The sequence below is a fragment of the Chiloscyllium plagiosum genome, chromosome 33 (assembly GCF_004010195.1).
Source record: "Chiloscyllium plagiosum isolate BGI_BamShark_2017 chromosome 33, ASM401019v2, whole genome shotgun sequence".
Taxonomy (NCBI): domain Eukaryota; kingdom Metazoa; phylum Chordata; class Chondrichthyes; order Orectolobiformes; family Hemiscylliidae; genus Chiloscyllium; species Chiloscyllium plagiosum.
Window position 1 is genome coordinate 10,621,249 of NC_057742.1, and position 26,639 is coordinate 10,647,887.

The 26,639-nt window shown below is 39.1% G+C and overlaps 1 protein-coding gene across 21 annotated transcripts in view; it reads right to left on the reverse strand.

The window, feature by feature from the left end:
* The window catches only part of raraa (retinoic acid receptor, alpha a), a 580,457-nt gene that overhangs the window by 111,363 nt on the left and 442,455 nt on the right, over positions 1–26,639 (reverse strand). Inside the window, exon 1 of one of the 21 annotated variants that reach the window (XM_043674917.1) lies at positions 15,190–15,249. The exons of 15 other annotated variants lie outside the window; for them this stretch is intronic. Coding sequence is in view for 4 of the 6 variants with exons in the window: in XM_043674904.1 (XP_043530839.1) it covers positions 4,420–4,576 (157 nt within the window). In the remaining 2 variants the exon portion in view is untranslated. Of the gene's footprint in view, positions 1–4,419; positions 5,117–15,039; positions 15,160–15,189; positions 15,250–26,639 lie in introns of those variants that run through there. 5 more of the 21 variants (XM_043674906.1, XM_043674910.1, XM_043674908.1 and 2 more) reach the window with 5 other exon arrangements.

Here is a 26,639-nt window from a genome sequence, read left to right on the forward strand (position 1 = left end):
AGATGCTAAAAGCTCATTTGGCTAAATAAAGGGCCCAGAGAAAACAGAGGCCAGTAAATTCAGCACCTTCTCAGCCCACTGTCTTTCACTGCAGCTTATTGTCATATTCCAATCATTTAATCTGCACTATCTGCTCTATCAACACCCCTTTTCCCCCCAGCACTCCAACCCCACTTCCTCCTATTGCATAAATGCTGTCTCCTCCACACTACAAATCAGCTGTGATGGAGAGTCATCTAGACTTAAAACATGAGCTTGGTTTCTCTCCATGAATGCTGCTGGATCTGCTATGATTTCCAGCATGTTTTGTTTCTAGACAAAAAGGAACTTTTCCTCTGTGGAGGAATCAATGACGGGGCCATAGATTTAAAGGGGCAGGATATTTAGAGGTGATATGAGAGAAAAGTTTCACTCAGAGGGTGATGGGAATCTAGAACCTAGTGTCTGTAAACGTAGCAGAGGCAGAAAACATTTAGGAAGTATTTTGATATACATTTGCAAGACCATAGGCCAAGTACTGCAAATTGGGATTGGAATAGCTGGGTGGTGGTTGTTCACAGGTGCAGACTTGATGGGCTGAAGGGCCTTCTTCTGTGCTCTAGATCTATATGACTTTACTATGAAGCCGTAACAGCCCTGTTTGACATGATCATGGATCGCATAAATAGGAAAGTTTGATGTCAGGACCATTTTACACTAGTGCTTTTGGAAGGGCAATAGTGGGATTGAGTGAATTGATCCAAGTGTTCTGAGGCTAGGGAGGGTGCTGCAAAAAACAAACATAGATCCCAATCCTGATCACTATCCAGTCAATTATGCCGCAAAACAGATGCACAGTTCTTGGGTGAGGGCAAGTTTAGCTGTAATGTCATTGAGGTAAAGCAGCCACAAGCATTTACTGGTTAGATTTGCACATGATGGTGAAGTATTGAATGACTGCTGGCCCTGTGGAAGAGTACACCAAGCAAAGAGTCAATGCCCCTGGGGGAGAAGAGAAAATTGGAAGGGGAGGGAGTGATAACTGCTTGGTGCCTGTGTTTCATCACAGCAAGGCTGTAGGCCTCAACACCACATGCCTTTGTCAGCAGACAATACCAGGCAGGCCACCCTTCGAGCTTTTTGCATTCTGCTGCATACACAGGGAAAATTACACTGCATCTAGCCTCCCAGATTGAATCTACAAAATTTATCCCACATCAAAAACAACAAAAAAAAACAAAAATAGAAACAAACCCTTCACAACCACAAAGCACAACACTGGCCACCTCTGAGCACCATGCCAGTTCTAACAAGCAATGGAACCAGAGGATAAAAAATTAAATAAACAACTTTGCACAAATTACTGCAGAAAAATAGTAGAGCTTTGATTTAACGTATCTCAGTACCTACTTTAAAAGATAAATTTCCATTAGAAAAGTGCTTTGTTGTGTCTCCCAGATCTTATCATTCAAGAAAATACTCCAATCACAGTTCCACTTTTAAGAGAGTAAATATAGTACCCAGCCTGTAACAGCAAGGAAGTGAGTTTTTCTGCTGTTTTGTGGTGCTGTTGGCTGAAAGAGAAAAGTGTTTAAGGTTACAGAGTGAACTGTGTGTTTTATTCAGGTAGTAGAATATAAAAGCGTTGTAGGCATTCAGGTCACTAAGCCTGTCCAGCATTCAATGAAGTCATGTTTGATCTGAAAATAAACTCTATTTACCTACCTTGGCTGGAAAATAATCTAGCAATTCACAATTTAAATTTTTTTAATCGAATGAGCAATCACTACATTTTAATAGAACTCTACCACCTTTCATATGAAAGGATATTTCCTTACTCCTTGCCTAAATGGCTTGACTTTAAGTTAAGTTAAGTCACATTTCTTTTTCTCATACTTTGCCACTAACACAAATTTGTCTCTATCTACCCTTTCAATTCTTTTTAAAATCCTAAATCCTACTTCAATAACATTACAACTTAAGTTTCTATGTACCTGGAGAAATAGCCTGACTCGAGTTATCACGCCTCATAACAAACCCTTTGTTCCCCAGTAGCATTTTCAATTAATCTGCACTACACTGCACTCCTTTCAAAAAGTTATATATTCTAGGGTGTATTACCCAAAACTGCACTCGAGATGTGACCGAACCAGGAATTCACATAGCTGTAGCAAAACTTCATCCTCTTTATATTCTAGCCCTTGATACCCAAAATCAGCAAATGGAATCTTGGATTAATGTCTTGTCCAAAGGATGGCTCCTGTGAAGCACTAATTCTGGGCTGTGTGTTTAAGCTTGTCCCAGGACCAGTCTTGAACTCTCAACTGTCTGGTGCAGAGGCCAGTTTTACCAACTGAGCTGAGATGACACATTGACAATAACAAAAGTCTATAATTACATTGAGGCTCCTTTAAATATTACAAGAATTTTTTAAGGTTATGGTAGCATTCCTGGAAATACTGTATGAGGTACTGACTTGAAAACATCAAGTTTTTTTTGTTTCTTTTCTCAGATAAACAGTGCCAAGTTGCATAAGAAAATATTATTTAACAGCTCAATATGTAAAAGAAATCATACTTTGGCCCCAAACACACTTGTACAAGTCAACTTTTGTTTGAAGACAATATTCTGAAATCTAAGTCCCTGTATGATGCTCTTCCCATCTTCAAACTTTTGTCAATATTTATCTCTTATTATCACAATGCTTGCTGTCTCCACTAATTCTTTTCTAACTCATGGCTAATGTCCAATGTGAATCAAAGTTTATTCAATACTGATGACATAGAACAGAATATGGGGATGTTTTGCAACCTCCTATTACTGCAAGTCACTATTACTAACATAGCAGCATTAACAATACTGTAAAATCCTGTTACAACTCCAATTTATTTTAAAAGGATTCTAGGACAATGGTAGTTTCTCAGTACTGCTGGCTAGCTACTAAAAAATATTGGACTACATTTTCAAATATCAAGTTGCTAATTCCAAATAAAGAACGATTGTTGGGAACTTCAGCTTTTTTTGTCATTTAGCATTTCTTGAATCATGAAAGAGTGCAAGCTTTCCATACTTAAGCTATTAAAATCTACTTCCTTCTGATGACAGCAGAAAGTGGATTTATGATACTGCTGTCAGGAATAAGGAAGCAGCATTTGGCAATATAAATCTGAGGAGTTGGCGTGCTGAGGTGGATCTGCCTAATCTGAAATACAGAGACAGTCATGGCAAAGGAAAGTAGCTTCAAACATGCTTCACGTCATTTTAGTCATGAAGCTCTTTTCGTGCAAGAGACCCAATGAGACTTTAGTGACGCGGCAATGTTTTCAGAAAGCAAGTAACAGATTTACACTGTGTTTTACAACAGGGGGGAAAGTTTTTCCAACAATGATAAAACAGAAACAGTGTCCCCCTTGGGAACATATTAAACTCAGGAGTGTTTATAGTTGTTAACTACAACACAGGAATATGAAACTAGAAAATAATAACGTGAAAAATGTACAGTTGCTGTGATGTCTACACAATTATGTCTTCAATTAAAACTTCAGCCATCACACCCTTCCACCAAAATTTAGCCTACATTTACACTACGACAACCTGGCATGAAGTACAAAGACAAATCTTAATTTTTTTTTGGTGTGACTATATTCAAATCATCTGTGGACAAATTCAGGAAGCCATGATAAGGAGTATCAATGCTCACTGCTGTGGAAGAAATGTCAGAAATGATTAGCCTAATGACAGAAAAATCACATACTCGGGGGAAAATAATGCCAACTGCACCAGGTCACATGCACCTTGAAGCAAGAAACATTACTCTCTAATTAGCAACAAATTTTAGTCGTACAAATTTCCTGCAGACAAAAAAAATCTTCAGAAACATGAGAGCAAAGTTTATTGCTTTCGCTCTATTTATAGCAATTGAAATAGTGAATGTCAGGTTGGGGGTGGAGGGGAAGCAGTGGCCAGGGAAGGATAGCCACAAAGACTTTAATCCTCTTGTGGTACTTTGGTCTTAAAGAATTTGGGCCTTCTCAAAGCCCAAAACTACTGGCTTCTTGGGCTGGGTTTGAATATGCATGCTGACAATCTGAATACTCAGTTGGCTCTAACAATACACACCCTGATCAATCCTACTGAAATGAATTTCAGCAATAAAAGATTTGGCTTAGCATTATTCAATATTGTTGACTCTTATTCAGAAAATTCAAATCTGCAATTTTTAAAAAAATAAACTAAACTTGTGCAGTTGGACTCTGTAATGCTGTAAGTGCAAAAAAAACTTATGTAATTCTTCATTCACCAAATTTTAAAATGTTTCAATAATTTAATTGCACAAATTGGAAGAGATCTCAATGAACAAAACACGTGCAGGAATTACTGTAAAAAAATTAAGTTCCTAGAAAAAGAACACTATGGACGAAGTGAATTTGTGGTACCTACACGGAGGGTTAGGTAGTCTTTGCCAGTCTTTGTGTCTGATCCCAATGAAGCAGGGTGGGCTCGATCCTTTTTCCTGGAGCATGCAGGAGGGACTCTGAGTGTAAAAATCCACCAGCTGTCCTGGATTTACTGTCAGTACATCCATGCAGTCAAACATTGCGAAACAGGACAGAAATCAAAATGCACCAAGAATGCTAAACAGTCCACACGGTGCTCTTATCTCTCTTTGCTGCTTTCAAGCATGGATCGGTAGCCTGCAAATTAGCATTAAGCTTCACAGAAACACCTCTGAGTCAAAAGGGGACAAGGTTGCCAGAATTAGAAACAGGGATCATGTTTGAGTTCTGCTTCTGTTGTTATGACTGGGACCCAGAATCATGGTCAGTCCCAGCTGCTGAAGTCGTGATCCTGTAATCAATCCAACTGTTCATTTACCATTTAAATATCTCGACACCACCAAATCCACAAAGGGAGGCGCAGCCCTGCATAGGCAGAATAACATCACCAGTTCCACTGCTTTGCCTGTTACAAGAGCCTCAGAGTCTCAATCCAAGCGTCAGCAAATGCCTCTTCAAATGCTGGGATAGTCCTTGCAGATTAACGCACAGAAGTTTAAACAGTGTTCGCTCTCGTCTCCCCTTCTCTCCGATCCTGAGTAAGATATCTTGGTGTTCTCTGCTGGTCTCTCTCCTCCCTCCCTTTCTGTCACTGGGTTAAAAGGATTCATTTGCTTAATATATGCGCCTGAACTCTCCCTGAACCCTTTCCCTGGCAGCTAACCTTCAAATGACCCTTTACCATTCTGACATCACATTCAGCCCCTCTCAATCTCTCTCTTCTTTCTCTTTCAGCGCCGCAAATATTCCTGTCAATCAAACTAGACACAGAGACGAACTCCTGCAGCCAGCAACTAGGGGAGCACAGAAAACAAGGCCAATTTAAAGAAGCTGATGGGATTTTACACTTTGAACAATCCATAAAAAGCAGTAAATCGCCTTTCTGATGGATCATTCATAAATTTCAAACAGCACTTTCTTTAAATAAAAAATCAAATTAACATTTGATTAAGAAATGTATAACTGCGGCCTGACTGCTTTGTTAATGTAGGAACACAGATCAGCTACAATTATGCAGTTATTGATATAATTTTATGAAATATTGATGGCTCTGAAAAATGTGATTTTAATCTATTCACCTTCCCATTTCAATATTTCTAGAGTCTTGCAGAAAAGTAGTTTGATATTCGCAAATCGTGTTTGGCAGTTACTTAAAGAATAGCAAATACTAAAGTTGCTTACTTCACTACTCTGGGATGCTGAGCTGAGCTTGTCACAATATACAATAGTGATCAAGAATGAAATAACAGAATGTAGGAATGATTTTTAAAATTGTCTACCTGCATTTAGTTTTCCTGGAAAACAAACAACATTTATAGGAAAACTAGAGACCCAATAGTATTTATGGTAAAAGTAGTGAGATTTTGAAAGATTAAGTCAAATCCGATGTTGAAGTTGAAATCACAATGACGATGTTGTATGAATACAAAAGGTCCTTACATGGGACAAAAAATCCACATGCAGGAAGCCACTTTGTCCATTGTGTTAGTGCCAGCCAAAAAAAAAGCTATCCAGCCTGAACCCATTTTACGGCCCTTGGTCTGCAGCCTTTTAGGTTGTGGCACTTCAATAGCTTATGGAAGAAGTTTTATTTCAAAAAATGCAATAAGTATTTTTTGCCTCTAACACTGTTTCAGGTAGGGAGTTTCAGAGCCCCACCAATTTCTGGGCGAGATACTCGCTCAACTCTCCTCTAATCCTCCTAACAATTGCTTTGAATATCTAGTAGAACATAGGAAAAGACATTTATCATTATACCTTTGGAAAAAAAGTGAGAATTCAAAATCGAAAGCCAAGTCCCAAAGTTCAGCAGGGATCAGTTAAACTAGAATGCAGTAGTCGGATGTGTAGTTGCCATACTTTCAAGCTTCTGCATGAAAATCTAACTTTAGATTATAAAAGCCGAAAGATTATGTGGGGAAGTAATAACTGAGGTACAGAGATTGGAAACAATAAAATCAGTTTGTGGGATGAATTTCGATATTAATCCTGTCAGGATTCAGGCAGCAAATAAAGAACTTGCATTTACACAATGCCTTCTGCAACCTTAGAGCTTCTCAAAGTGTTTTTACAGCTAATAAAATACTCGTATAGCCACTGTCGTAGTGCAAATAATTTGCACCCAATTTGCACACAGAAAGATGCCAAAGTCAAAATGAGTTGACCAGATAACTTGATTTGACATGGTGATGGTTGAAAGGTAATATTTGCTTGGATATCTTAGAGAACTCCCCTATTGCTCTTACATCCAAAGAGGACAGACATTGGTGTAACATTGCTTCCGAAAATAGCACTCTGATAATGTTGGACTTTCTCAGTACTGCCCTGAAGTGCTTTGCAAAATTGCATGGTCAAATATACAGGGGAGGCCTTAATCCACAATTTTTGACAGAGGGAAGAGGGTTATTACAAAAGTATCACACAAGGAAGAAAGTGTGAGCTGATTGTGGAACGCAAGATTTGCTTCTCAGGAGTAAAATATTAAATTGTACAATTGAAACGTCCTGAATTAATTTCAAAAAATGAATATACTGCATATTATGGAAAGGATTACATATCTCATTATCAGCTGTGAGCTGGAACTCTGAAAGGAGAAGTTTTCATTTTTAGATTCCAGTGTCCAATTTTTAGGAGTTTTAAATGGGGATAGCAAGATGAGCAGTCTCTAATTATTATGTTCCAGCCATTATAGGATGGGAAAAGCTTTGTGGACAAGTCCTTTTTCAGTTTGTCCTTTCTGTATTTATATATCATGAATAGCATTTGATGGCTTAATCTAACTTTCTGGGTTAAGTATTTGCTTTGATATGAAAAGTAGACACATACATCATCTTCACAAATCAAACAAATAAACACAATATAAGATAGAGAGATTGTACAGGAGGTGTACATTGCTCTCAAGGTGTGACAACAATTTGCATTAATAAGTTCCAAGCTGGGAGCACGAAGTACCCTGGTATCATCACTAAAAACGTTACATTGGAAAGAAATGGTGCTGTCACCAATGGTACTTAGCTTAGCCTTGATAAGTCTCCCAGTACTGATTTAGACCATACGAAATAGAAACAGGAGTTGGTCAATTGGCCCCTCAACCTTGTTCCACCATTCAATTGGATCAATCGAACATTCTTCATGTCCACTTCCCTGCCATTTCCCCATAACCCTTGATGCCTCTACTGATCACGTATTCACGTATCTACCTATCTACCTACCTATCCTCAGCCTTAAATATACACAAGGACTCTGCCCTCACAGCTTTCTAAGGCAAAGGAGTTCTAAAGAATCCCAACTCTCAGAAGAAATGTCTCCTCATTTTAGTCTTAAATTTGCACCTCTATTTGGAGACTATGCACTCTGGTCATAGACTCTCCCTTGAGGGGAAACATCCTCTCAGTATTTACCTTGTCAATTTTAAATGCTTCAATGAGATGCTGTCACTGTTGATGCTGCCATGACCAAGCTCTTCCCTGAAGGTAAGTAGAAGCAAAAGCTGAAAAGAAAAGGAGTGGACGAGCCCCAGGTGCAGGAACCTGGATGCTGCCTACTCCACCGTTGCCACCTTGACAAATAAATTGTGGTTCCAGCACTGATTCCTTATAAACCCTGCTAGTTACATGGCACCAACATGAAAAAGAACCTCTTATCCCATGCTAACGTACGACCTCTAAAACCATGGGCTCTTATGACTTAGTCTTTTGTGAGGTACCTTGTCAAATGTCTTCTGGAAGTCCAAATACAACAATTTTTGTTTTTTTTTTTTTAAAAACTCTCTTACTTGTGAAAAACTATCACGCAGAATGCAAACGTGCCCCAAAAGGCAAAGGAAGAATACCAGATAGGGTTGGGCTAGACAATTTGTATAGATTCTAATGGCTGGCTCTGCAGCAGTGCTGATAAAAGTACTCCACCCTTTGCTCGATTCCACTCATACCAGAGAGACCTACTGAGAATTTATATGACAGCTAGTCTTCAGTTCTGCAATGTAAGCAAGAGATTATTGTTTCCTAAGGTGATGGTGAGATCCACATCAAGAGATGATTCCTTGTGGTATTACTGCAAAGACAGACGACTATTCACTTTGGTGGCAAAATGAACTGGTAGTAGACAATCATTGTGGTTGTGATTAGTTTGCTTTGAGTCCAAACGAATAATAATTGGGGTACTTGGATTGGTATTTTGTACAATCTCCCCTCAATATCAGGGAAAATCTAATGATGAAGTTAGATTTATGACTTAATGTTGCAGTGTTGCCTCGAATGCTCATAACTCAACATAACAATATTCAGAATTCTACCAGGGATGCCCCATGTGGATGAGAAATGATGTTTAAAAGTTATTATGCAAGAAACAAACAGAAAATGTTCTTAATATTAAGATAAGCACTGTAAGAGGAATCAAGCTAAGGAACTAACCACTGATTTACAGAGCTTATGCAGTGAAGGACACAAAACCCCCTCTGATATCAGAGAGATTGTCATGTTCACTGCTGGGAAGACCGATTGCTAGGTTTCTCTGTTCAAAAAAAGATGCTCGTCAGGCTGAAGCTGTGACTTTAAATTACCATTTGAACAGGATCAGTGGGGTTCCTTCTGCATTTGCAAGTTGTTTTGGGGAGGGGGGGGGGGTGCAGGGGAGAAAAGCTCCCACTGTTTGTCACAGTTCCATCTGAAGCAGTGTGAATGGGAGGCCTGTGATGGGTAACCGCCCTTTAGCTCTGTTACATATCTCAGAGTAGAATGCCCAGATAAAAAGAAAGCACAACCCCCTTTGGAGATTTTGCTGTGGAATTCTGGATCAGAGTTTGTCGCTTAAACAAAACAAGCAGCAAGATTAAAAAGTAAAATGGGACAAAAAGCCTCAATACTATATTTTATTTTATGTACTATGCCCTCACTAACCTGACTAAAATGTACTTGCTGGGGGGTGCAGTAACATGTAACAAAGAAAAATTAAGTCAGGCAGAAACTACCTCATTCAAAAACATAATTTTGAAGCAAATAAAGTTCTGGTTTTCACCTAAATCCAACAAATACGGTAGAAATTATGAGGCCAGTGGATTCCTATTCAGAACAATGATATATCTCAAATGACCTTGAAATGATAATACTCAACTAAACTTTGGCAGAAAGGTAAAGCTGCAGTATGATTATATATCTGATCCAAGTACAGTGAGACATCGCCGAGTGTTGGGCAAGTGTGAGGAATCGTTGGTGGGGGTGGGAGAGGGGTAAGAGAGTTCTTTGTGGGGAGGCACTGTCAAAATAGCATCCAGGAAGAAAGTGTTTGCAATTGAATATGCCAAGAAGAAATGCCAAAATAGGATGTATACAGAGATCAAATTTGATGCTGAGAGAGATCAAACAGATTAGAATGTTGATTCCTTTCAGTTCTATAGCAGTAGCCAGAAACTCCATTGTTACACAGTGACTGAAGTAATTCCTTCAAACTCCCATTCAGATTATTTTATCACCCCTCAGTATACTTGATGCATAAAACATTCCTGAACCATAGCTTTTTGAACCCTGTTTAAAAACAAAAGATTTTGCTTTAAAATTTAATGACCCAATCACATTTCTGTGAGCTCTCCTGCTCCCAGGTTAAATCAGGTTCACATGGACTGGCAATCAAATGCAATCATCAAAATAGAATGATAAAACTTTATTTTCAATAATGACACAGATTCAGTTTTATCTATCTCTTCCAGGCCCAACAGCCCTCTAATCCTGAAAACACGTGCATACCCAGTTTAATGTCTTCATTGTTGATGCAAATGTCTTCAGTTGCCTAGACCTCATGCTCTTACAGTCAAAAAAGAGTCATAGAGGTGTACAGCATGGAAACAGACCCTTCGGTCCAACCCGTCCATGCCGACCAGCTATCCCAACCCAATCTAGTCCCACCTGCCAGCACCCGACCCATATCCCTCCAAACCGTTTCTATTCATAAACCCATCCAAATGCCTCTTAAAATGTTGCAATTGTACCAGCCTCCACCACTTCCTCTGGCAGCTCGTTCCATACACATACCACCCTCTGTGTGAAAAGGTTGCCCCATAGGTCTCTTTTATATCTTTCCCCTTTCACCCTAAGCTTATGCCCTCTAGTTCTAGACTCCTCGACCCCAGGGAAAAGACTTTATCTATTTACCCTATCCATGCCCCTCAATTTTGTAAACCTCTATAAGGTCACCCCTCAGCCTCAGACGCTCCAGGGAAAACAGCTTCAGCCTGTTCAGCCTCTCCCTATAGCTCAAATCCTCCAACCTTGGCAACATCCTTGTAAATCTTTGCTGAACCCTTTCAACTTTCACAACATCTTTCCGATAGGAAGGAGACCAGAATTGCATGCAATAGATACTCTCTCCACCTCACTTGCTTCCTTTGATCCTAAACACCTACTTTTTGATGAAGCTTTCAGTCATTTGACCCAATTCTCCTTATGTGGCTCAAGTTTCAATATGCTCCACTGAAGAACCTTGGGATATTTAATTATGTTAAAAGCTTCATATAAGATTTACTGTTCTTTCAGTATTACATATTTGGCATAGTCCTATGTGAGTAACTTAAAACCAGATTACTGATTTTAATAGTATTATCAACGTTGGCAGCAAACTAGGAATATATGAACAGCCACAATTTATGCGCCTCACCCAATATGAGGGCTCTCACATTTCTTTTTCTGTTCCCAAAGATGCCCCTGTCAGCGATATAAACAAAGATAGATCTGCCATGAGAGCTAGAGGTGACTAAATAAAGTAATGGTCATTATACATCAGGAGGTTTTAACAGCACAGCTCTTAGAACCAATTTCTGGAGAGTGTCACTTGCTAGTATTAACACAGGCTGAACAAGGCTATTGGTAGGACAGGTTTACCAACCCAAGATGAAGTTTCTTAATGTATCCACAACAGAATAAAAACTGAACGAGAGGTACAGGAAGGAGGAAGTGCATGAAAAGGCAATTAAATGCACTTTAAAGATGATTAAATTTAAAAAGGATTATCGTCCACATATCACAAATTTCTTGAGAGATCAATATCTGAACAACTAAGTGGCAGCAGTGGCACAATTGATAGCAAACTCGCTTTGAATCAAAGTCCTGGGCTCAAGTCCCTCTCCAGGACAGAGGCACAAACAATTGAGACAAACTCCATTGCAGTAGAATTGTTGGAGATGCTATTTTTCAGAAGAGATGTTCAACTAAGGCCCCATCTCTCTCATTTAGGTAGATGCAGAAATAGTAATACTGGACCTTCTGACTTAGAGTCACAGATGTACAGCACAGAAATAGACCCTTCAGTCCAACTCATCCATAGAAGTGTATCTGTTGTCAAATAAGGAGATTAAAACATTGCACAGCGTACCAGATACAGTCTCACCAAAGGCCACCATGATTGCAGATAATCTTCCCTACTTTTGTACTCCATTACCCTTTCAATAAACACCAACATTCCATTTGCTTTCTTAATATCTTGCTATACCTGCATTCTAACGTTTTGTCATGTATGCACCAATATAACCATATTTCTTTCTTCCTTAGACTTCTGCAATCTCTCGCCATTTAAATGGCATGCTGCTCATATTTGAAGAGCAAGGGAATTATCCTGTGTCCTGAACAATATTTATTCTTCAATCAACACTTCAAAAAGCAGATCCTCTGGTCGTCGTCACAGTGCTGTTTACGTGAGTTTACTGAGCACAAGTAAACTCCTACATTTCCCCCATTACTACATTTCAAAAAAGTACATAATTGGCATCCAGTGGTCATGAGAAGTGCCATGTAAATGCAATTTTTTTTCAGTATTTGACTTCCACTTATCTTTCAATTATCAAATTATCAGCTCCACCATAGAATTTCCCTATTAAACTTGTGAAGAGGCTGATACAATATCTAACCTGCTAAAATAAAAATACCACAAGAATGAATTTTATAAAGATCTAAAGCAGCTGGATTGTTGGGCATACTTCAACCATCTAGGTAAAAAAAAAAATCTGTAATGGCTACTCCCTGCCTCACAAATGCATGTCAATGAATTGTGCTACTGTAAAACGTGAGATATCACCAATGGGGCCATTTTACTGTTCATCAGCAAGATTAGGAAAGCTTCAAAATTGTGTGTTATCAAAACCCACAGGAAAGTGAGTAATCCTTCAGGGCATCATTACAGACATAATATGATTGGCAGAATTACCCCACTCCGCAATTACTCAGCAGCTTCATTCAGTTTCCCAGACAACTGTAGGTTCAGTATCAAGCGCGATCGGGTCACTGCATGTTTGGCACTGAGCTTGACCTAAGATTGTAACATAGACTTCCACGTTAGCAGTGTAGCAAAAGTGAGAGTGAATAACCTGAAATTTGCACCAATATTTTTAATATTAAAAGAAATCAAACATATACAAGTTAAATCTAATACTTTTACACAAACATTGTTCCAAATACAACATGTGTGCGCACATATAAAATCTTCAACAAAGTAAAACATTTCAAGACATTTAACAGGAATGTTACAAACAAAAAATTACATCCAGCCACAAACAATTATTTGGGCCAATGATCAACGGCTTGGTGAAAGAGGTAGATTTTAAGGGGTTTCTTAAAGGAGAAGAGGGAGGAGCAGAGAGAGACAGAAAGGTTTAGGGAGAGGATATCACAGCTTAGAGGCCACCAATGGTGGAAAGATAAAAATGGGGATATTCAATCTGCCAGAATTTCTATTGGATAAACAAATTAAAATGCAAAATTTAAGCTTCAGTTAATGGTTACTGATTAAATACTTCAGACGGTGAATTCCACTTATCTGAAACCTTTCTAACAACCCCCCCCCCCCCCTTCAATTACTCATAAAAGGTCCACCACAAGGGACAGTGCAGTGACAACAATGAACAGCGGCCATTAATCATACAAAGAAAGAACGAAAAAGCTAAACTAGTTTACCATTCATCATTGGGATCAACAAAGGCAGAAGGAAGATAACTTTTATCCACAAACAAATCCCAGATTTTTCCAAAAAAATGGCAAAAAAGAAAATAATAGAATTTGAAGGAGAAAAGATTGAAAGTCTTTGCTGGACCAATGGATTTTAAGCCTTTCTTTTTAACTTGAAATGCCCTGAATAATATTTAACTTGATTCTCTGTTCCACTGCTCTCTCATCAATCTACCTATCACCCTTCCCTTTTATGTATTTCATACTATAGAAATGCGCTATTCAATCAGTGCTGCAATCAAATATTTAGGCTTTTGTGCTTCTCTCTATCTGTGCCCTTTGGTTCAAAGGATCTCATTAATCCAACTCATCTTGAACTATACGAAGGAGTTTCAGGAGAAATATTCAATGCATCTAGAACCTACTAATGACAAAAGGATGAAAACCAGTGGCCTTCTTGACATTGCTCAAGGTGGAGGAGAAATGGGGGCCAACTAAAACAGGCTAGGAAGCTGAATGTTACCACAGAGTTTACATTGCAAACTGGTACAAGTACATTGCCACCAGCTAGTTCAGATGTGTAGCTCAAAAGTCACCCTTAAAATTTAGCTAGATATAAAATCATTAATTATACCAGCATTAATGTTCAACAATACAAGTAGAAATAACTATGAAAATTTTGCATGCATCTACCAATACACTTAACTGCCATCTACTGAAAGGGAGGAATGATATGCTAAGTCGTGATTATAATACTTTTTGAAAGTCACTGTTCTCATGCTAGTTTTCACACGTTAAAAAAACTAAAACGACGAGCTTGCTTATTTTCGGTGTTGATTAAAAAGGTAGATGTTAACCAGAAAACGGGGAGACCTCGGTGCTCTGCTTCAAATAGTACCACGAGATCTTTACTGTCCATTTGAGGTGGCAGGCGCAGCTTTGGTTTAACACCTCATTCGAAAAGCACCTTGAACAACACTCCCTCGGTACAGTGTTGAAGTGAATCTTGGATTATATAATCATAATGGCTGGGGCTCAATTCTATGTCCTAACTGATAAACAAAATGATATTGCTGTGCCACTCCACAGTGAAAAAACTGCAGAGGGACCACAGAGGTAACTCAGCCAACAAGACAGCACCAACAAATAAATTGAAACTAAAATAATTCTAATGAGATTTTCACTTTTCTGCCTTCTTGTCAACACAAATCTTAGAATCATAAAATATGACCAAAGGACTCGTTTAGACCTTTGAGAAAGTGCTGTCTCTTCCAAAGAGTAATCTTGGTCTATGCATTTTCCCACATCTCTGCATTTTTTACTCCAAGTATTTATCCAGTTTCCTTTTGAAAGGAATCAGTGAACCTGTTCTCACTGCCTGAAGATAGCATTCTAAATCCTAACCACTCATTGCAGAGTTTGCTCTCATAGCGCCTCTGGTTCTTTTGCCAAAATGCACTTCAGGTTATTGATAACTTAGTCACTAGAAGCAGTTTCTCTACTTAGCCTGTCTAAGCCATTCATGATCTTAAACACCTTAGATGAAACAGAAGGGGCAATAGTAATACAATAGTTACCACACAGCTGTGCATCCAGCCTAACCTTAGAAATCAAGTTTCCTATTTGATTAACTACACTGTAATAACAGCAGTTGCAACATACAGATGCCCTTTTCAACCTCCACATAATTTCTGACTGAGCTGCAGAAAAGCTAATGCAGTATTTACCAAATCACTTTCTATTAGCATAACCTCATTAGGTGCTGAGCTGATCCCTCTTTGTGAATTCCTTGAATAGGGTTCACATGACTGAGACAAGTGAGAAATAATTGAATAAGCTTTAAATAGTCCCAATCACTCCTAATTATTTCACTAACTCTCCCAGTCCAGCCTTCTAACCTGCTGTCAGCTGTGTAACGTCTATTTAACATCCTCAATAGTAGCTTTCATTTACCAGTGATTCTCTGCAATGTGACTGAAAATTGAATTACATTGTTCAGGCGAAGGCATATCTGTGCACAGCAATACTCAACAGTGTTTTATACTCCTGCAGATTCATCATCAGAGATAACAAGTCATGTCATGCACACTAACCACAATCTTCTTTTTAAACAAGATCAGTTGCCTGAATTCAATGTTTATACAAACTGCCATTGCCTCAGCATGTCTTAATTGTGTAGATTTTGATATTTGGAACAGATACCTTGGAATGGGATAACAGACTGTAACACAATCTAGGAGTTCAGATGACTTAAACCATATATGTGAAATTTTAGTGATTTATAAATTGCACCTAAAAATCTACATAACCTCTAAGTAACCCCTTGTTTCACAATGTAATGTTTTACATTTCTATTTAATTTCAACATTTTGAGCACATCATTAGCAGTGAATACAGAGATTTCTGCATTATATTGTGCAAGTTACTAATATGGACAAGATTAAATCCCTTTATGATTGGACAGAATAACATCATCAGCTGCACTCAGGGGCTATTTTTGTGTTTACAACACAGGAACTGAAGCGTTGTGATGAACATTTTGGTGACTTAGCACTGACGGATGCTCAGGCAAAGTTCTACTGCAATAAGACTGATGCAGGGGTGTGTGTGTGTGTGGGGAGAGGGAGAGAGCATGCGCATGCGTACACATGCACGCAAGTGTGAGAGATAGAACCTTTAATGTATTAAAGCATCGCGAGGACAAAAATTTGAGACTAATCCATTTAAGGTGAGATAAGGACCAAAAGCTTGGCCAAACAGGTAGGTTTTAAAGAATGTGAAAATAAAATAAAAGCAGCAATAGAATTTTGAGATGGAATTCTCGAGCTTAGGATCTCAAGTAAAGAGTACAACATGGGAATCTGGCTAGGAGTGCAGGAATAGTCAAGACTCGTGTTAGCAAAGGAATGCCCACTCAGGTGGGCATACAAGATCCCAAAGTACTATTTTGAAAGGAGCAAGTTCCCCTCTTGGTGTTTTAGTTGACATTTATCTCCTTAACAACTGAAACACATTATCAAATCATATATTTGGTCGCTTGTGCAAATTTGCTGTATGCAGGTTAACTGCCGAGTTTTCCACATTATTATATTATACAGTGCTTTGAAAGACTTTCAAGTTATGAAAGGCACTACAATTGTGTACTCTGCAACCACCTGATGAAGGAACAGCGCTCCAAAAGCTAGTGTTTCTAATTAAACCTGTACGACTATAACCTGGTGTTGTGTGATTTTTAACTACAAATGGACACATTCTTATACACTTTAGGATAATCACCACTGAGCACCAGTTGTAATTTTTTTACTTAGTGGGTTTGCTAGACTAGGGATATTATTTATTATTTAACCTATTCTTGGTGCCCCAGAAGCTTAAAAACATGTTCAGATCACCTGCCAGTCGCAATATAACTATACAGGGGTAAACTAGGTTGGGTGCTATTGAGTGTTTGACCCCTGTCTTATTCACTTACCGCTCAACACTGATAAGTCTGATCAGTTACTATAGCAACAGAAATGTACCAGGCCCCCAAAGACTACTTTCTATATTAGTAAGAGTACTGAAAACTGAATAAAGGAAACAAGATTTACAGTGCTTTCACGATGACAGGGGAGCAGCAATTCAATTTGCAACTGACCAAGTCTGCTCTTATCATTTTGGCTTGGTAATGTCCCACCAAGCTCAGTGGGGCCAATATAAAGCCTAAGTTGTTGCTGCCTCTGATGATTATTCCCTACAAAACCTTCAAAGGCCTTCTACAATACTAACAGTACACATATTAAAGTATCCTGCTGCATATTGTAAAAACATGCCAAAAACATGAAATCCTATCTGTGACAAGTAGGTGCCTTCAAATCACCTTTTGGGCCAACTAAACTTCTTGGCAGTGGAGGGAATACAAGACAAAGGAGGTAATAAAGGAAGACCCACTTAGTACAAAGGAAATTAATGTTGAAACCTCGCAATGTTTTCCTGGTGACAGCTTGTTCAAATTGAACTTTACAGGAGATTTAACACTCTCTCATCAGACTAAAATTCTGTTTTAAAACCAGCTAGTTTTATTTATTATTTGTTCATGGGATAGGGGCAGTACTTACCTGCCCAGTACTTTTTGTCCAAACTCTAATTGCCCAGAAGGTAGCCAGGAGTCAACTACATTGTTAGGGGTTGAGAGTCACGTGTAGGCCAGACTAAGTAAGGATGGCACTTCCTTTCTTAAAGGACATTAGTGAACCAGGTAGAGTTTTCAAACAATCGACAATGGTTTCGTGGTCATCATTAGAATCTTAATTCCAGATTTTTACTGAATCCAAAGTTCACCATCTGCCATGGTGAGAATCGGACCAGTGTCACCAGAACATTACCTGCGTCTCTGGATTAATTGTTTACAGATAATAAATCGATACCTTCCCCAACATGAGTGCATTAAATGTAAACATTTGTAGTGTGCCAGACACATTCTAGTCTATCTTAGAATTTGACATGTGTGTTTAGTTAATTATGCAACAGCAACCTAGACATTACATATGCTGATGGGAAACAATCAATGGAGAGGCAGGGGGGTGACCGAACATACACTGATTATCAGCCTCCTTCTACAGTAAATGTTCAAACCAATGCCAGCTTTAGATCATGTTCATTGAATTCCACCCCCAGTCCCTCAACTGATTTCTCCCCACTCTCTTGAATGGAAGCCACTACAGGGAGGATCTTGTTTGGCTGGAAGTAAAGATATTTTCACAACTGAGAATATCTGACCAAATCTGCAAAATACCTATTCATGCCATTCATTCCACAGACATTTGTCACATGTTCATTATATGAGAGTCCAGGTAAAGTTAAACAGCACAGAAACAGACCCTTCTTTCCAACCAGTCCTTGCCAAACATAATTCCAAACTAAATTAGTCCTACCTGCCTGCTCCTTGCCCATATGCCTCCAAACCTTTCCTATTCATATATCTTCCAAATATCTTTTAAATGTTGTAATTGTACCCACCCACCACTTTCTCAGGAAGTTTATTCCAACGCGAACCAACCTGTCTATAAAATAATTTGCTTCGTGACTTTCTCTCCTCTCACCTCAAAACTGTGCCCCCTTCCTCCTTGGGAAAAAGAAAACTACCATTAACTCTATCTACACCCCTCATTATTTTATAAAGTTCTATCAGATCACCTCTCAACCTCCTACACTCCAGTGAAAAAAGTCCCAGCCTTTCTTTAAAACTCAAACCTTCCAAAAACCCGCAACATCCAGGTAAACCTCTTCTGAACTCTCTCCAGCTTGATAATATCCTTCCTATAATTAGACAACCAGAACTGCACACAGTATTCCATAAGAGGCCTCACCAAAGTCCTGTACAATCTCAACATGACTTCCCAATTCTTATACTGAAATGACTGAGCAATGAAGGTAAATGTGCTAAACGTCTTTTTAACCACCCTGTTTATCTGTGACGCAAACTTCAAAGAATTAAGTACCTGCATTCCTAGGTCCCTCTGTTCTATAACACTATCCAAGGCCATATCATTAAACGTATAAGCCCTATCCTTGTTTGTTGCACCAAAATGCAAGATCATGAGCAACCTGTTTACTTGTAACAGGTTTCACATCTTTTTTACATTTGTTCAAGGGCTATGGACAAGGCTGGTCAGGCCAGTATTTATTGCCCATTGCTAAGTTGCCTCAAGGAAGTGGTGACAAGCAGCCTTCGTGAACTGCTACAGTCTTTCGCATGAGATACACCCTTAGTGCTGTTAGGGAGAAGCTCCAGGATTTTGACCCAACGACTTTAAAAAAAGGCAATACAATTCCAATAAGCACAGCATTAGGCTTGGGGGAGAACTTGAAGGCAGTAGTGCTGCCATGCACCTGCTGTCCTTGTCTTTCAGGCAGTAGAGTTTGCAGCTTTGGAAGGTATTATCAAAGGAGCCTAGACTACAGGGCGTATTGAAGGTATATCATACACTGTCACTATGCATTGGGGGTGAAGGGAGTGAATGTTCAAGGTGGTGGATGGTACCAATAATGTAGGCTGACTTTTCCTGGACAGTATCGAGTTTCTTGAGCATTGCTGAGGCTGCGCCCATTCAGACAAGTGAAGAGTATTCCATTACAGTCTTGACTTGTGCCTTGGAGATGATTGACAGGCTTGGGGAAGTTAGAAGGATATTCACCTAAGCCTGAAGATTACCTGAGTTCAAACCTTTTCAACTTCTGGCATTTACCAGGAAGGTCGGAATTTGTGAACAAATTGGCCTCTCCCCCACCCTCGTGCAATTATCCCTGTTCCAGGAGTGCTGAAGTCAAGTACACTGGCTGAAACTAGCCATGACATGCAGTTGTAAAAATAAATACAAAATTGCTTCTAAGTTTCTTGATCAATTGCAAAAACTGAAAAGCTCTAGTGCTTAAAATGGATGCTGTATTGCACAGAATTATCAAAATGCAATCAAAATACTTCATTAGCTTTCTTAAAAGGGGTGGCTTAACTCTGGTTGTTTTTCTGTCTTTCTGATTCACTTTAAACAGCTCAAAAGGTTTAAAAGGAAAGCAGTACCCAATCTGCAATAAATATTTCATTGACCTCGGTGGAATATACAGACCCCCTGCCTACGAAACCACCTCAATTTTATTCTGAAACAGTGAAGGTCATTCATATAATAAGATATAAATATCCACACAGACACAAGCTGACCCCTCTTTTTATCCCCAAATTGCCAGCAATATTAAGGTCAGATAAACTTATCATCAACCCCTCAGCTGGTCTGACAATTTCTTTGTGGGGTGGAGGGGGGGAATATCCTTACATCCAGCTCCACGAGATTCTTATGCAAGATTGCTCATTTGTTCCTGTGAAGAATGGGGAATTTCTTATTGCGTGATGGAGCAGCGAGTGCAGGCATCCAGCCTCGCTAATGACTGCCTTCAATAAGCCTGACAAGTCTCATTACATCAATTACTGAATTCATCTACTGCCTGCGGCACCGAATGTTTGATTTTATTTCAACATTATCTCAGTTCCAGAAACAGAAAAGAAGACTGCAATACTGAATCAGAGAATGAAGGCACCAGGAAGAAGAAAGAGTCACCCGTCACTTTGTGTTAGGCAAACGGGGTTCATTCTTTTCCACTACCCGGCTCTGTCTGAACATTTAAAATATTAGATTCAGTGAGAATTACAGCCTCAGGATGACAGGAGTATTTCTTTCATTTTGAACAACGCTGTGTTTTAAGATCTAAAAACCCTATTCCCTGAACAATCAGTTGACTGTTTTCTGACTTTTCACTTATTAAGATATAATTTTCCTGATGCATTTGTCTCATTTGCATGTTATGGTGTGATGTTGCATTTATTATTCCCCTTGAGCACAAATACTCCAACACTGCACCAGTGTGAGAGTAGGCAGACAGTTGCAACTATATTTCAACGAATGCCACTCGGCAGTTATTTATAAGAAGAGCCTGGGTGTAATCGTGAGGGCTTACCTGTACACTTACTTTTTTTAGACACCATGTACAATGGTTCATTTACAGTCCTCTTGCTTTACTGGATTTTATCATGATACTTTTGGTACGTGTATGGAGTGAGCTGCCAGAGGAAGTGGTGGAGGCTGGTACAATTGCAACATTTAAAAGGTATTTGGATGGTTATATGAATAGGAAGGGTTTGGAGGGATATGGGCCGGGTGCTAGCAAGTGGGACTAGATTAGGTTAGGATATCTGGTCGGCACGGTCAAGTTGGAGCAAAGGGTCTGTTTCTGTGCTGCACATCTCTATGACTTACTTGAGGAGTCTGACTTTTGTCCATCATCAATATTTGGCTCTAGGTGTTGTGTTCCTTAGACATGCTGTGCTTCAATATAGAGATTCAAAATGCTATCTAGGATTTTACATGCTACATTTAGTTTCCTAACATCAGAGTTTCCTGCAGGCTTCAATCATTTATACTTGGAATGCAGATAATGATGAGAGAACGGTGCAGTCTGCTGCACTTGTCCAATGGAAAAGTGGCCACAGAATCATGGACTGCTGCACATTTGAAATACACAGTGAAACAAAACTCTTGAGAAATGCAGGAATAAACACTGCAGCTGAGATTTAGAGAGTTCCATTGGAATCAAACTTTTCCAAGCCTTGCAGCACTAAATCCACAAGTACATGTGCAGAGAATAGGGAGGACAGCACATGTCCAAACATATGTACCATCAGCCATCACCAACTCCCATGGTTCTTCCAAGAACTTGAGGAGGAAGGGATTCATTGTGTTATTTTCAGCAAGCTCCTTCCTGGAATAATGATCCTTTTATTACTGTTTGTCTCCGAAGGCAGTGATAGTGGAGTCAGTGAATATTTGAAATAAAACAAAGAACTGCAGATGCTAGAGCTTTGAAATTGCTGGTGAAGCTCAGCAGAACAGTTCAGATAAGAGCCACTGGACTCAAAAAAATTCTAAGTCTCCCCACATATGCTGCCAGACCTACTGAGTTTCGCTAGGAATTTCTGTTTGTGTGTCAATAAATATTTTTAAGACAGAGTTTCTTGTTAGACAAGAAAATTAGAGATTATTAGGGTAAATGGGAATGTAGAATTTGAAACACAAACAAATAAGCCATGATCTAACTGAATGTCAGAGAATGATGAGGAGGTACCAGTGGTGGACTGGGTTGACTAGCTACCTGATGAAGGAGCAGCGCTCCGAAAGCTAGTACTTCCAAATAAACCTGTTGGATTATAACCTGATGTTGTGTGATTTTTAACAATATCAGAGAAGGCTTGAGTGGCCAAGTGACCAACTTCTGCTTCATGTTTGTACGTTCATTTGAGCATAGAGTTCCTTTGTATGCCCCAGATTTGAGCCAAGCTACCAGCTTGCACAAGTAACAGCCAAGCTGAAGAAGGGGACGGTTTAGTTAAGCAAAGGAACATTGCCAGATTTCTACTCTAATTACTATTGAAATATTCATGGATACAGTGTGAGGGCAGAGGATTGGACTCAGCTAACAGCAGGTAAATAACCTATAATACTTACAGCGATTACCCACTCATGAATAATCATTACTAGTTCCCCTGCAAGCCACTCACTATCCAGATATTGAATTATATTGTCATTCCTTCAGTGTCACTGAGTCAAAATCCTGGAACTCCCTTCCTAGTGCCATTGTAGGTATACTTACACCAAATAGACAGTAACAGTTCAAGAAGGCATCTCACCACCACCTTCTCAAAAACAACTAGCGATTGACAATAAATGTTGGCCCAGGCAAATTCGCACACATTCGCGAATGGATAAAAAAGATCACTAAAGTAAAATACCATAGATGCTGAAAATCTGAAATGTAAACAGAAAATCCTGAAAATATCCAGATATTTAGGTCAATGAACCTTCACCATCTGGTTCTGATGAAGGGTCACTGACGTGATAAGCAAACTTAGTTTTACTCCCGACAGTTAATTTCTAACCTCCTGTACACTCCCAGCATTTTCTGTTTTTATTTTATGAATAGTGTTCACTTTGGTTTGTTGCTGGAAGATTTCAGCACACAGCAAACTACACCCCAGCAAGGAACTAACATTTCAAGAGGAGTGAAAATCGTATCTAAAAAGAGAAAAAATGCAAACGCCACAATTTAGTGATTTTGGATAGAAACTGTTTTTCTTCTTAATTGTACTGTAAAAAAAGTCATGAGAAATCACTGAGCAACTTTAAACCCAAAACCCTTTTCTCTACCACTCATTGCATAACAACCCTCATTAAACTGGTAACAAGCAAAGGCTTTTACAGCAAATCTGCTTTGGCTAGACAATTACACATCAGTTTTCAATTAACAATCCAGCTGTTTTCATGCTTTGTGTCACATGCAACATACTGATATGCTTGAATGTCAAATAAGCAGTCAATCTATTCATGGGAGTTGCACAGAGAGAAGTTTAATAGCTTGATCTGTATCAATAATTAATTATACCAGTTCATCTCCATATAGTTTCTCACAGACAAAAACTAAAAATGTCTTTCCTTATGCAGCTGTTATACTGTTCATTTCCCATTCTTTAATTCTTGTGACACACTGGGTTCAATCCCTACCTCTAAGCCATAGGTATTGGGATTGAGTCGCATCCTAAGACTTTGATGATGGCCAAAGATGGTGCATGCAAAGTGGCCACTCACATTCCTGACTTGAAAATATGTCATTGTTCCTTCAGTGTTGTTGGGACAAAATCCTGCAATTCCCTCCCTACTGGCATACTGGGTTTACCTATAGCATATGGACTATAGTGGTTCAAGGTGATGGCTCACTACACCTTTCTCAAAGGCAACTAGAGATGGGCAACAAATGCTGACTTAGCCAGGGATGTCCAAATCCCACAGATGAATTTAAAAAATGTTTATTGCAGGTGATAAACATTCATCAACAACTTGCATTTTTATAATGTTCCTCTTGTGCAGTAATATTTTCCAAGCTCTTTAAAGTTAAAGGAGGGAATAAGAGACAACAGCGAAGGTCGAACAAGGGAAACAGGGAAGGATGGGCTGAGGAACAAATCCAGCCGACCACAAGGGTTCCTGGAGTGAGAGGAAGGCAGCATAATGAAGGAGAAGCAGTAAGTGGTAGGATGGGAGAGATGTAATCTGAGGTAGAGGAGGATATCTCAATCTAAATGGATGTCTGAAAGGGTTAAGTCAAAGCCAGAAACATAGGAATCATGACAGATCCCAGAGGATGGGAGGCAACTAAAAGAAATATAACACATCTGGTTCTTGGTGTTGATTAAATTTATTTTATTAATCTTCAGATTACACCTAGGCATCTACTTGCCTAGTATTACAGCAGGAAGGAGACAATAACGTTCATTGTGTAGGGCAGCTTTGGTTGGTAAAATGAGTCAGATTTAATGTATATATAGGCATTCTTCACGGAAGCTTTACTTTAGAACTTGGGCTTTTTTAAATTTGGACTCCAAGAATATTGAACCTCAGATTGGAGAGCATAGGTGGTATATTTATACAGATTTCAAGCTGTACAGGAAACCTGAGAAGATACAAAAACTGCACATTACATAGCCTTAGCTAATGAAGAAAAGCCTGATGGATGTTCATTGCAGATGCTAAGAATTTATGAACGGGCTGTTGAGCACTGCGAATCACCAACCAGGAATTCAGGTTCAGAAAGCAAGGAGATGCTTATGATAATTCTTCATGTGCTGCTGGAAATGCAATTTTGTAAAACTGGATGCACACTTTAAATGAAAAGATATGGATTTATTAATAAGACACAACATGCAACTCTCCTGTCAAAACAGAGTACTGATTAAAATGCACTCATTGCTAACAATTATACAGTATTTGTTTTGTGCATCTCCTGATACTGATTCTGAATTACAGAAAGACAATACCTGAAGCCAACTCGATGCTTTTTTCCAATGAAGGCATATGTTTATTCAGAAAATGTCAGGCTACACTTGGACATCAAAAAGATACATGTGCACTTCTCATGGGCGTCAGGACTCAATATTTACAGAAAGTGCACAGTAATTTTATTATATTTTGTGACTCTCTGCTGGGGAAGAAGTGATTCGACTGGATTCAAGATGAACAACGTTCAAAGTTCAGAAATAAGCCAACGCTTGATGGCAGACTCAGATATTTCAGATATTAACCAGTAAATTATGTCATGCTTCAGAGCATTATCAGTTTGTCTAGCTTACTGATGGAAGGCACTGAGATTTGCTGGACCTTTCATGACTGTGATTCTGCCTATTCTGTTCCACACATTCTTGCAAATGCAAAAGCTCATTAAACTTCAACAGCACCCTACCGACATGTGGGAGATTCCCAAATATTAGTTCTGTGAACCTGTGGGGCATTCCACTTTGGGGAGAGAATGCTCATTCTTTCAGGAAAACAGGTAAACTATTTATATATTTTTCTGGTCCCTTGATTTGAATATTCTAAACCATATAAGGCAGAAATATACATACAACACTCTACCATTTATCTTAATGAGTGCAGTTTGGCTTATTGCGACACCAGTCAGGCAAGGAAATGGACAACTCTGCAAGGGTCCTTACTGCTATCTAACAAATCTTGCAAAGGATTAAGTGTGAACATCAGGCAAGGACAGGATGGATTTCGATACAACATTGTGCATGATTAAAGAGGCTCACAAGATTAGTGCCACTTGGGCAAGGATCTGGACGGTATGATATTGCAGAGGAAACCCTAGAATCAACTACATCATCAACAGAAAATTGTATGTTGGCATAACACGTGATTGGAAATTAATATTTTGTTCACTTAGAAACACAAATTATTCCTGGTCAGTCTGCCATTGGAGACTGTAAAAATTGAAGAAAAAACTCACACCCTCATGTAATAACAATCTAACCCCTTTGGAATCCCGATCCTTTGAAAAGGAAAACGATACAGTCTGTGCTAATCTATCTAAATTGGAGAAAATGTGATGTCTTGTCACAGGAAAGAAACACAAGCCCAAGGACATCAGTGGGATTTATATAGCTCAGGTTCATGAAGGCCACTTAGGCAAGTTATTGCATAGATGCTCAACAAGTAATCAAATTTATTATCTCAATTAAGTTATGCTCACAATTAGTTAACAAGGTTCCTTAACCTTCCCAACTTACAAAGCTATCTCTGTATAGTACCTATTTAATAGATCACATCACATATACAACGGGAGCTGAGAAATCTCCACATACAAACGTCTTTTGACATTTTTGAACTGGTTCCCAGTTTTAGAGTTTGATTCTAGAAAACACCTGGATTAGCAGAAAGGTCATATTTTACACACAAATGTAATCCTGCACTGAAGTATCCAATGTGGTTCCGCGATGGCTGTCATGATTTCAACATGGAGAAAGTGAGGACTGCAGATGCTGGAGATCAGAGCTGAAAATGTGTTGCTGGAAAAGCGCAGCAGGTCAGGCAGCATCCAAGGAGCAGGAGAATCGACGTTTCGGGCATGAGGTCTTCTTGTTGATTCGGTCGCTGAGATAGAAATGGAGAGGTCTAGGAAGGGGAGGGAGGAGTCTGAGATGGTCCAGGTAAATTTGAGGTCGGGGTAGAAGGTGTTAGTAAAGTGGATGAACTGTTCAACCTCCTCGTGGGAGCACGAGGCAGTGCTGATACAGTCATCGATGTAGCGGAGGAAAAGGTGGGAG